At 38.2% G+C, this 11,347-nt stretch overlaps 1 protein-coding gene across 3 annotated transcripts; it reads right to left on the bottom strand.

Moving 5' to 3' along the window:
- Positions 1–150: 150 nt before the first annotated feature.
- slc33a1 (solute carrier family 33 member 1) lies at positions 151–7,057 on the bottom strand. Of its 3 annotated transcripts, XM_042413764.1 has the most exons (10): positions 6,807–7,057; positions 6,274–6,375; positions 5,583–6,040; positions 5,312–5,465; positions 5,002–5,197; positions 4,669–4,868; positions 4,394–4,578; positions 4,189–4,306; positions 3,241–3,456; positions 151–3,150 (listed from the first exon to the last, which is right to left on the bottom strand). In XM_042413764.1, exons 3-10 carry the CDS (start codon positions 5,996–5,998, stop codon positions 2,983–2,985), a joined length of 1,653 nt encoding a protein of 550 aa, XP_042269698.1. In that variant the 5' UTR covers positions 5,999–6,040; positions 6,274–6,375; positions 6,807–7,057; the 3' UTR covers positions 151–2,982. The 3 variants fall into 3 exon arrangements, with proteins under 3 accessions (XP_042269698.1, XP_042269697.1, XP_042269699.1); XM_042413763.1 differs by lacking the exon at positions 6,274–6,375; XM_042413765.1 differs by lacking the exon at positions 6,274–6,375 and having other exon boundaries at positions 6,970–7,053.
- Positions 7,058–11,347: the final 4,290 nt, after the last annotated feature.

The following is an 11,347-nucleotide window of genomic DNA, read 5'->3' on the forward strand; positions in this document are numbered from 1 at the left end:
CGCTCACTTGTTTAGGAGGGAATTTTTAGAATTCCTGAAAAGCAAGAAAAATTATAATAAAATTTAAAAAATACAAAACGCGTCGTGTCTTCTGTGTGTGACAATCATCTATACTTAAAGAAAAAAATGATGAGACCTCGGAAGTGTGCATATGTATATATATTTTTTTTTATTACATATAAGATTTGTTTCAAATCTAAATATTGCATCCTATGAATGTCAAAATTCATCACGTTCATCATCAGAACATTACGGAGCTGCTAGCATATTTAAATTTCTCACTGTCTCATCGCCATGTGCTGTCGTTTTCTTTGATGATTGGGGAATTGGAATAATTGTAAACAAAAATTGTGCAAAGCAAAATAAAAAAAATCACTAATTTACATAAAACAAAATGGCTTTTTTAAAATAAATGTGATTTATAGGTCATGAGGTAATGTTGAAATAACGACATGTTCTGTCACTGAAATAACAAGTAGTTCACCACCAACTAAATGCTAGTTTAAAGGACTAAATAAACAATCTGAAATGTCAGTCTAAAATATAAAAACACTAAATCACTTTACACACATCTACAGTTGTGTTTGTTGAAGAAAATCAAACCAAACATGGTGTCCTCTAGCAAAAAGGCTCTCAAGATGAATTTTGTCATATAACAGAAATGTGGCACAAATCAAAAGGTGCACTTAACATCACAGCAAAAAAAAAAATGAAGTGAAGAAGCTGCTCACAGTGTGTGAGTTTAATGTACAGTTTAAGAGACTTTTGTGCATTTCAATGGAAAATAACTTCTACTACAGTAATCCAAATATGGTTGACCTTTTACCTGTGGTTTACAAAGTAAGCCTAAGAAATCAGAACATTAGTTAAAATGTGTCTCATCCTCTTCTGATAAGACAATGTGAACATGAAGTGAGAACAGCTTACATGAACCCTGATTGTGTACTTCAACATTTTACATTTGACAGAGCAGTTCCATCTTCAATGCTGGCTTTAGAGAAAATACTGCAACATTCAGTTTTATGTACAATATGCAAAACACAAGCCAGGATTTTACTTATCAAGTGTCTCACCAAGGCTGCTGGTCCAGGATCTGTTGTGGGAAAATCAATCAGAGTTTTTTTTAATTTTTTTTTTACAGGCCACTCAAAGTCCCAAAATCCCCAAATCCACTTTCTACATGTACTGTATATTTAGTGATCATCACCCTGAAACCTGAAAGTAGATAAACGTATCGTCAGCTAAAAACTTACTGGTGGCTGGTGTTGATGTCCCACTCAGATGGTGTCCTTGATCAACAATACAGATCATGACAGACTTTGTGGATGTTTAAGTGTCTAACTTAGGACCCCTGCAATAAATTGTCGCATTAACATAATAATAAAAAATAAAGCATCCATAAAACTTTGGAATATAATAAATAGGAAACCCTACTTGTGCATGGCTGAAAAAAGAAATATGCTGAATAACAAAACAACCAAAAGTAAATTGTTATCAGTGGATATTTTGATTATCAGTAGTTTTGTTCTTGCAACTTTAAAATAACTCCTCTTCCAGACCCTTTTAATAATCGAGATGTTCCAAAAGCTGCCAGTAAGTTGTCCACTATTGCTATTTAAGATCTGAATTGGTCCTGTAATGGGGAAAACTGATCAGATTTCAGGAGAAAATCTGGAAAAATAAAGACATTTGTAAAATTACTCCAACAAAAAGCATTTGATATTTTAGACAAAAGAACATCAGTTCATTCAACCATTGTTGAGGTTTTAGAATATGTATAACACGCTGTGCAAACTTAAGTCTTCATAAGGAATGTGAACTCAGCTTGATACTCTGTAGTTTGAGAAATAACTGAAATGATAGCAGTCGTGCTGTTTTGTGTAATCTACAAAACTACTGTATATTAGTGTACTGTATATTGTAAGACCGGTGCTACTCATCAAATTCAACTGTTGCATTTATAAGTTGTCAAAAAGTTCCCTAACTCAATGATTTAATTACAGCTCAAACTAGCTTTGAAATGTTGTTGCCGGATGTCTTCAAATTCAAGCTAAACAAGGCACAAAGATGAAAAAATTACATTTAAATAATAATTTTAAAAAGAACATTGATTTAGATTTGAGTCAAACAGCAATCAAAGTTAATCTCCAAACTGGGTTTAACAAACTCAGATTACCAGATGGGTTGAGTTAAACAGCATCGGGGCAGTTAAAATAGTTTGAGCTAAGAGCACAAAATATCTCAACCTGAAAGTAATTCTTAGTACGTCTTATTATATACTGTATAAATACTCCTGTTACATCAGCCAAAATATCAAAGTGAATAGTAGGTGTATGTAATCTTCAAAAAAAAGAAAATACAGTTAGTAAAAAGACGTGCATTTCTACATTTTACCTGTCTTTTCCCTTTAGTATCATTTATTATGGAATAATAAAGAATAAACATTTTTCAAGATTTCTGGATATTGGAGGACTCAAATTGCAAGAGGGTTTTTTTTGCTGCCATTTTAATCTTTAGATGATCAAATGCAACAAACCCAACCATCTCGCCATCTGTGCAGGTTAAAACAAAGTCAGAGAATAATTTATAAGTGCTATTTGACCCAGCTCTGGTTTGGTTACGCTATTTAAAGCAGTATGGTTTCAGAGCAAAAAAAAAAAACCATATTAAAATATTCTACAGAAGTTCTTAAATAATATGAACAGTTGTTTCAGTTTTCTGAAGGACACTGTTACAGTCAGCACAAGTGATGATGAGGGATTTTTACCTCCACAGAAGACAAAGATGGTATATTTCTTCAGATTTATGTTTTCCAAGGTGACAGAAGTGAGAAAGAGCGAGTGTTTTCTGAATGTAGCAGCTAAAGCAGGACTGGATGGATGAAGATGGAGATACAGTTTGTCCAAGTACCGAGCTGTTTTTGGAGCAGAATATGTAGAGGTGCAACAAAAAGAGTCTGTGGTACTGATGAGAAGAGCGTCCTCACTGATTAATTCTGCACCGCCATGCAGCGGGGCTCTGGTCCTGCAGCCTTCTCATTTTCTTCCCTAACCACACCCACCAGGCTAAGCCAATCACAACACACACCACCGACTCCACGTAGTAGCCGTCCAATGTTGTCACGCACGCGCCGCCCTCCTTGACGCACAGCTAGACATGGGAACAGGGACAAAGGAGTCAGTTTACACTTTCTAGGCGATTCAATCTGGCACATACTCCCTCACTCTTGTCCCCACTTACCCCCGCCTCCTCTGGGGAGCCACAGCTTTGCCCCACAGCTCCCTGGCACTCCTTGGAGGTCAGTGGATCTACCATCCACAGAGCCAAGGTGGAGGGCCAGTTTCCTCCTAGGTTAGTGACCGTGTTCAGCAGCGTCATGTAGGTCCCGCCAATGAGTGGGTCGCTCACTTTGGCGTGGAAGGCCATGCAGGCCACGTACATACTGTACAGTGCCACCTGGGTGCCAGAAATATGAGAAACTTCTGTTAAAGCTCCACAATTCTCAAACTTGCTGTAAATTTCTCACTTCGTTGTTATCACTTTATTGTCTGATGGCAATAATCAGAGATGAAGAAAAAAACATGCAGTACAATCAACTATTCCTTGGCCCCAAAAAACACGTCTTTGTTAAAAATGTTTTTCATGTGGCACCCTGGTGGCTTTGTCGTTCCCCATCTCTGCTCTTGTTTCCTGTCGTCTCTCTTTTGTCAACTCTCTCATAAAGGCATAAAATATTCAAACAAAAACAACTTTAAAAAAGTTTTTCATATCCTACTGAAAGACAAACAAACAGATCTCAACTTAATCTCCCTCATATGAAAAAAAAAAAGAAAAGGCTCTGATTTTTAAGTATTCCTCTGCTGCACAGTGACATCTGGGGGCAGAGATAGGAAATGAGATGCTGTTGATAGAGGAAAAAGAAAATCCTCTCAATACTTGTTGGCTGATATTTACCTGTTTAAGACTAAGTGACTGTAATAAATTGGACATTATACTTAAAAATGAAACAGACATATTGTGATAAACCTGTCAATAGCTTACATAGATCATTTTTGTTCATGTGCAGAGGGTTAAATGATCTTTCTTTCAGGCAGTTTGCTCCAATCTGTGTGTTGCTAAGATCCTGTCGACTTGAATAAATGTGCTCAGAAAAACAAGATAGTAAAGAAAAGTACAGAAATTCCAAACCTGATGCACTGCGTAGCTAAGCAGCACTATGCCGTAGTAATAAACAGGGAACCCCCCGTCTTGTTTTACACTCGGGGTCCACCACACCAGCAGAGCGTACTCCAGTCCTATGATCAACCTGCAACCACACAGCAACAATGTGTAAGCTTTCAGTTTATTCAGCGTGTGTATGTGTGTGAGTTTATATGCCTGTATGTGTTACAACCTAAAAGGAAAGGCCTTGTAGAACACATCCAGAGGTCTGGGCCCCGCTGTGTATTTACTGATGACCACTGGTAGAAGGATCTGAAGAGGCACCATGGGCACTGCCAGCAATGCCAACTGCTCCTTGGGAACTCCGGCCTCCACCAGCTTCAGACCTGTCACCGCATCTGCTGCAGAGAAGCCCATCTGAAACACAAAATATTAATGTTAAGTGTATCACTTTCAAGGTATATATTTCAAAAGGTACCAAATACTTATCAAGTGAAGGTTACATACTTTAGCAGTGAGAAGCAGGACACAGAAGGTGAAGACCGTGGGCATATTGATGATAGAGAACAGCAAATTGTAGGTTTCCATGACACCCTTTGTCTCCTCCTGGACTCTCCTCCTCCCTCTGCCATGTTCATTCTCCCTTTTAAAGACAGCTACTAGCGTTGTGGAAACCAGGAACACCATTCCCCAAAAAAACAAGAAGTCTGCAGCAGAAGAAGAGAACGAATTGGATATGAAAAGGTTTCATTCTGCAGTCATAATGCAAATTTCAAATTGATCTTGTAAAGATCTTGTAAATCAGGGATGGGTGGAGGGGGGGGTTCCCCACTGAGATACCTGGCAAGGTGACGATGCCCGTGTCTTTGGGCTCTATTCTGAGGTATTTGTTACAGAAGTCAGCAGACTCCAGAGCCAGAAAGAGAACATTCCCAAGGAAGTAGCCAGCTGTCTGGCCAACGGAGTTACATGTAGATGCGTAGCCCACATTCTGTCTGGATAACATAGTCAGAGCCCAGCCATCCACAGCTATGTCCTTGGAGGAAGAGAGGGAAGAGCCATGAGATGATTAGAGAGAAACCATCTCTCTACCTGAATGTATTTATCTTTCTGAAAATGTGTTTGTGTCACAGTGTTTACGGATGCCTACCTGTGTGGCTGCCAGAAACGCTAGCATAAAGAAGACTGCGGTAAGTGTCACCACCTTTGGTCCTCCCTCACTCTGCAGCAGTGAGTTAACCGTTACAGACAGGTAGAGCATGAAGAGGCCCAGCAGGTACTGTGTGGGCACCAGCCATGACTTCCTGCAGAAGCAGGCGGGAGACGGAGAGTGGCATTGAGATTATCAGGGGAAAAAAATGAAAAAAAAATGTGTACAGACTAAATCATTAGCAAAAACAGTGTACAGGTGTCCTTCTTACCTTCTGCCAAACCTGCTGAAGTAGAGCGCATCCACCAGTGGGGCCCAAAGAAGCTTGAGACTAAATGGCCAAAAGACAAAGCTGAAGAAGGCCTGGTCTTTGTAGCTGACACTCTTACTCTGCAAGATCAGAGGGATGCTTCCAGCCAGTCCCAGAGGAATCCCCTGCAGCACGTAGAGGAACAGAAGGAGCAACACGTTCCCCAACTCGCCCCGAATCCCAGGCTGGACTCTGCGGTGCCTCCTGTCCTCTGAGTCCGACCCTCTGATAAGACCCTCTGCTTCATCGTCTACTTCTGGCTCAGAGGCACTCATGTCTCCCCTGTCAATGTCCCTCATGTTTTCAGGAGGGAGGGGGGCACCTGCCGGCTTCCTCTGCCGCCCGTTCTTATGCGTGATCAAATCTGGGTGCTCCATGTTGGAGCAGTGGGCATCAAACCTGCTGTGCCCTCAGCAAATCTGCAGAGGAGGATAAAAGGGAACTCTTGAAACAGAAAGAGGTTAAACTGACTGCTGACTACCTGCACAATCACAGTGATGGAAATACAATATACAAATGGAAAGAAAGTATAATGCACAATACAATAATGAATACACAGGTTTGTGTCATTCAGATCTTGCAGCTGCAAACAGCAAATAGTACAAGTGAAAAGACATTCAGTGAGCTACAAGCAGCAAAACACTGACAGTACTTGTTTTCTTGTTCATCCATACAAACAGCTGACCGAGTTGCCCCTTTGCCTGGTTCCTTGAATACATACAGTAAAGACTGTGTGGACACTCTACAGCCCAGTCTGTGTAACACAGGGGGAAATGGAGCACATACAGGCAGAAAACATGCAATCATTTTGAAAAGATATGAAAAATTGTGCTTTAAAGTCAATGCCATGGTGACAGGTGAAAGTGAAAATGCCACGATTATTTTGATTGAAATTGAGGGCCCATAATTTATAACACTTTGTAGTTTATATACTATAGACAAGGAAAAGAGACAAACTGTCTGCAGTGTGTCCACACTTGCTAAAAGCATCACTATTTGGCAAGATTAATCAATTAAGTGACGTCAACTGAAGTTAGCAGCTGTCACATTAACATTCAGGACATCCTCGCTTAAAAAGACTCTTTACAAAAAAACAGCAGGCAAATAAGGGAAAATACAAAGCATATGCATGAGATGAAAAAACGATAGTGAAATCACATAAGCCATGTATGAGCGCATGCATACCTGGTGACGATGACAGTAAAAGCAACAACATGCCAATTCAAACAGCAGAAATCAAACGGCTGAATTACTGAACAATCAAAGCGAAATCGATTTGACTCTATGTTTATTCAAACGAGAACTGATGGCTTTTTATTAACGGAGAGAAACACGAGAAAGTGACTACCGTTTGACTTAAAAAAAAACTGGTTACATCGGTGAAAATCAACACAGGAGAATCAGGAAGTGCCGCGTGTGTAACGTGTAAATCCGTCCGGCGCGTACGGCTGACGTGTTAAAATACAACTGAATGGAGTTCCGCTTCAGTGCAAACTAACAAGCCCGCTGGTTTTATCATTGCTTATTTGGCTTTCACAATTTGTTTCCCTATAGGAAACATTTTAGGACGATTCTGAGAGCCCTTGACTAACAGGCCCCCCCCAAATATATTAGAACATTAGGTACACTAATTTCAATATTAAATTATTAACCTATCATCATTAATAGGATCATTTATTTACTACTTACTAATAAAACTGACGGTTTAACTGCAGGGGATCAGTGGGAATTTCTTTTTTTATTAATAGGAAAAAAAGAAAAATGATTAAATCCTTTCCAATGATAAGAATTGGTGGTATGCTCAGTTGGTTTGTATACTTCAAAAATCTGCTGCTGATTTTATTCTTTTGTTTGTTATATATCATTCTATAGATGATAATGTTAATTTATTTTAATTGAAGAGGTTAATGTATATTTAAGTTATATTTAAGTTAGGTCTTTAGCACGTTTCTTATAGAGGGTATCAGTCTTGCATCAAATAGTGAATTCCACATATGCAAAATTTTGAATGTATGTCTGCAAAGTGTTATATTTTCACAGCTCACCATCAGTAAATATTGTATAGTAAGTATTGGACTAAGAGAGAGTTGCAAACCTGCAAAGGTGGTTATTTAAAGCTTTAAATGGGTTGATTGGGTTTTGGAGGTGTGGTAACAGCCATTGCACAGGGTTGGTGTGGCCTGTGGTGGTGGGGTGGTGGGGCCCAATGTATTATCTTTTCATGGGGACCAAAATCCCTGGTGGTGCCGCTGCCTCTGGTTGTGTACTTATTTATTTATTTTTATTGTCTCTATTAACATTTAAATAATTGTCATGGACTATTTCTCATTTCATTTATTTCTCTAGACAGCGAAATAAAGGAAAAAAAGCAATATCATACAGGGAAATAAACTACCAATAATCTAGTAATGAATGTTAGACAGACACTGAACAAAAAGCAAAACAAAACTGCGCGAGGAATAACAATTTAACACCACAAGAAAAGTGAGAAATTCAATAAGTCATCAAATTCAAGACTGAAATTTCTAACAAGAACAGTGACGTTGTAAATATTTGATCTTCACATGCTCACACACAGACATTAACGCCTGGTAATGATCCTATGGGGCATGATTAATACAGGCTGTATCCTCAGAGGTTGGAAATATCACACCAATAATTACATCAGTTCCACAAAACGCCCAATTAACAACCACAGTTTAAGTATAAATTAACAATGTGGTGAACTGTTAGTGGTGCAATGTTACTGTATCCTTTCATTGGTGTGATGTGTTACATTACATCCAAACAGTTTAAACACAGAAATTAAATTTAATTATTTAATAAAACAAATCTCACAAGCTCACAGGTGTTACTTTAATCTATATCAGCAATCTTTTCTGTCTGAAATATACTACAGTCAACCTCATGGTATATTAGTTAGTATAGTATATGGTACTTTAAAGAAGAACTGGACTTTATTTATTCATTCAATGTGAAGCCAGTTGCATTTCAGGAGGAATTGTGTTATACTTATTCATCTATTGCATACAGTCTATCACTGTAATCACATATTGGATTTGCTTTAACAAAGACCAGCTTGTTCTAGACATGATGATCATTTACTATTCTATGTATGAATAGCAAATAATTCCCAAATCCTGATTCAGAGCAGTGAGGCAGGGTGACTTGTGACTTTGTGGTATTAGTTTGTAACTCTGAGGATCCAAATAAACGTGTACAATAAAAATATTGTGAAATAAAAATCTCAAATGTCTTTGTCCACCCCACCAGTTCTTGAACAGAAACAGCATTGAAACCTTCTCCACAATCAAAAGATCTTATGGTAAGGGTCATGATACACCCATTACACCATGTTTGAGTTAGAGGTAATGGATAACAGCATGCTCTGCCTTGTGGTTGTTGAGTGCATGTGAAGCTGCTTATCCCCACAGATGGCATGTGACAACACACAGGCATATTGGGTGGATCAGCATGTGATAACAGGAGCACTGTGGAGCTGCAGCTGTAACCCTGTCAGAGGATCTATGGAAGAGTCAAGGTGTCCTGATATAGAGAATAAGGTGTATTATTTTCCTATGTCAGGACATCACATTGTAGATTATTTGGAATTATGGTTTCTACCACAGGCAAAAAAGGAAAGCTGTGTTCAAATTGTTCCAGCTTTCATCCATGTTTAAGGTTTATTCGTTAGTTATTAGTTTAACTCATGGTCAGGGCTCAATTAGCACCTGCATTAAGTAGGCAACTGCCCAATTTTACCAAACATTTGTGGGACAGTGAGCTTTTGGTCCCCTGGTGGATTTAAGGATAGTTTCACAATTCCTAAAGTCTGTCTTAAAACAACTGTCAGGTGCCCATTTGAACACTGAAAGGGGTTTTCTTCACTTTAATCATTCCTCCTGTTCGTACTGGCTATTAAAAGATCCCCCTCAAGTGTGTTTTCAATATAAGTGATGGGGGCCAAAATCCAGTGTGTCACACAGTTGTTTTGAGTTTCCTCGGACAGTGTTTCCCTGTTGAGCTGAGTTGGAAGTATAGTAACAAAAAGAAGAACTTTGGCACTAAAAAGTTTGTAATGTTGAAAGATATCTACTTGCTTTGACTCATTTGGACGACTGAAGCGTCATATTAGCTTCAAACTTTTAAATACATTTTTGCACAGAAGGGGGACTGGCTTTTGTCCCCCATCACTTACACTGTAAGCATATTATGAAGGAATCTTCTAATGGCCAGTGTTAACGGGAGGAATGATTATGGCATGAAAAACCTATTTCAATGTTTTTTTGGGAACCTGACTTGTTTTAAGACGGACTTGAAAAATTGTGAACCCTGTCCTTCAATCTGCTCATGATTAAGTCTATTTCACCAGTAAAAGCTAACTGTAGCATTGCTGCTATAATTACTTTAATACTCTTTGCACACTGATTTAGAATAATAATTGAAGTTCATCTGGTTTTAACAGAACAGATGGTATAATGATGGTATAACTTTTTGTAAAGTGCTATTCATAACACTTTCCACATGATGGTGCTAAAATCATCACCTCTGAGTTTCCTATCATGGTAGTTCTCCACTTCTGGTTATGATCCTTAAAATGTTTTCCAACACTCAATCACAGGCATGCATAATAAATGTTTTTCCCCTTTAACCTGTAAATCATATGATCAACCTCTCAAAATATATAATATATAAACACACAGGTGTAACTAATGATATTAATGACGACTCTTTACAGCAGTTATTGCAGTGCAATGCAGCAATTAATGATGTAATTAGTTTAATCAGGAATATGTGATCTTATATAACTGAACAAAAAATATATTTACTGATTAAAGATAACTATAAGGACTACAAACCAGCTCAGCATGAAGTGGAATTAACATTTGTCTATGTGACACTTGGAATTTGTGTCTTTGATGTGAAATTCCTATTTAACTTTCAGGGAATTCCAGGTTGAAGGTGAATCTTAAGGTTGAGGAAATCTGGCTACTGCAAATACATAATTACCCAAATAAAGAGAATACAAAAGAAAAAAACAGACAAAGACACACAAAAGCCACGTGGAGAAATCATGAGCCTGAAGGTAAATTCTGTTGTCTGCAAGGAAAGTTCCTGATGTAACCAACACTTGGAACATACAAGATGTGTTAAAGTACAGAGGGTTCCTCACACATACTTGCTGCCTCTGCCTGCCTGTAGGTTTGAGGCTCTGCTTACACTAGGTGGTATACCAACATGCCGTTCTTTAACACTGGACATTTTTAAACATTGTGTAGGGTTGAATGATATGACAATATGTAACATGAGACAAGAGGAGTTTGTCAAATGTAATAAAGAGCAATCACTTTAATATGTTTGTATTAGGACATTATGGGCAATGTTGCAAATAAATGAGCAGGACTTATACTGATAATTTATGGGACTGTTGCATCAATATGATTAAGTACTTAAAGATAGGTTCACAATTTTTCATGTCTGTCTTACAAACTTAGTCAGGTGCCCAAATGAACATTGAATCAGGTTTTTCTTGCTGTAATCATTCCTCTTGTTCATACTGATCATTAGAAGATCCCTTCATAATGCACTTACAATGTAAGTAAATCACAGTCCTCCATCTGTGCAAAAAGTATTTAAAAGTTTATCTGCAGCTAATATGAATCTTCAGCCGTCCGAATTAGTCAAATCAGGTAGATATCTTTCAACGTTACAGTCTTTTTTGTATC

Source organism: Thunnus maccoyii, chromosome 6 (assembly GCF_910596095.1).
Source record: "Thunnus maccoyii chromosome 6, fThuMac1.1, whole genome shotgun sequence".
In the NCBI taxonomy this organism is placed as follows: domain Eukaryota; kingdom Metazoa; phylum Chordata; class Actinopteri; order Scombriformes; family Scombridae; genus Thunnus; species Thunnus maccoyii.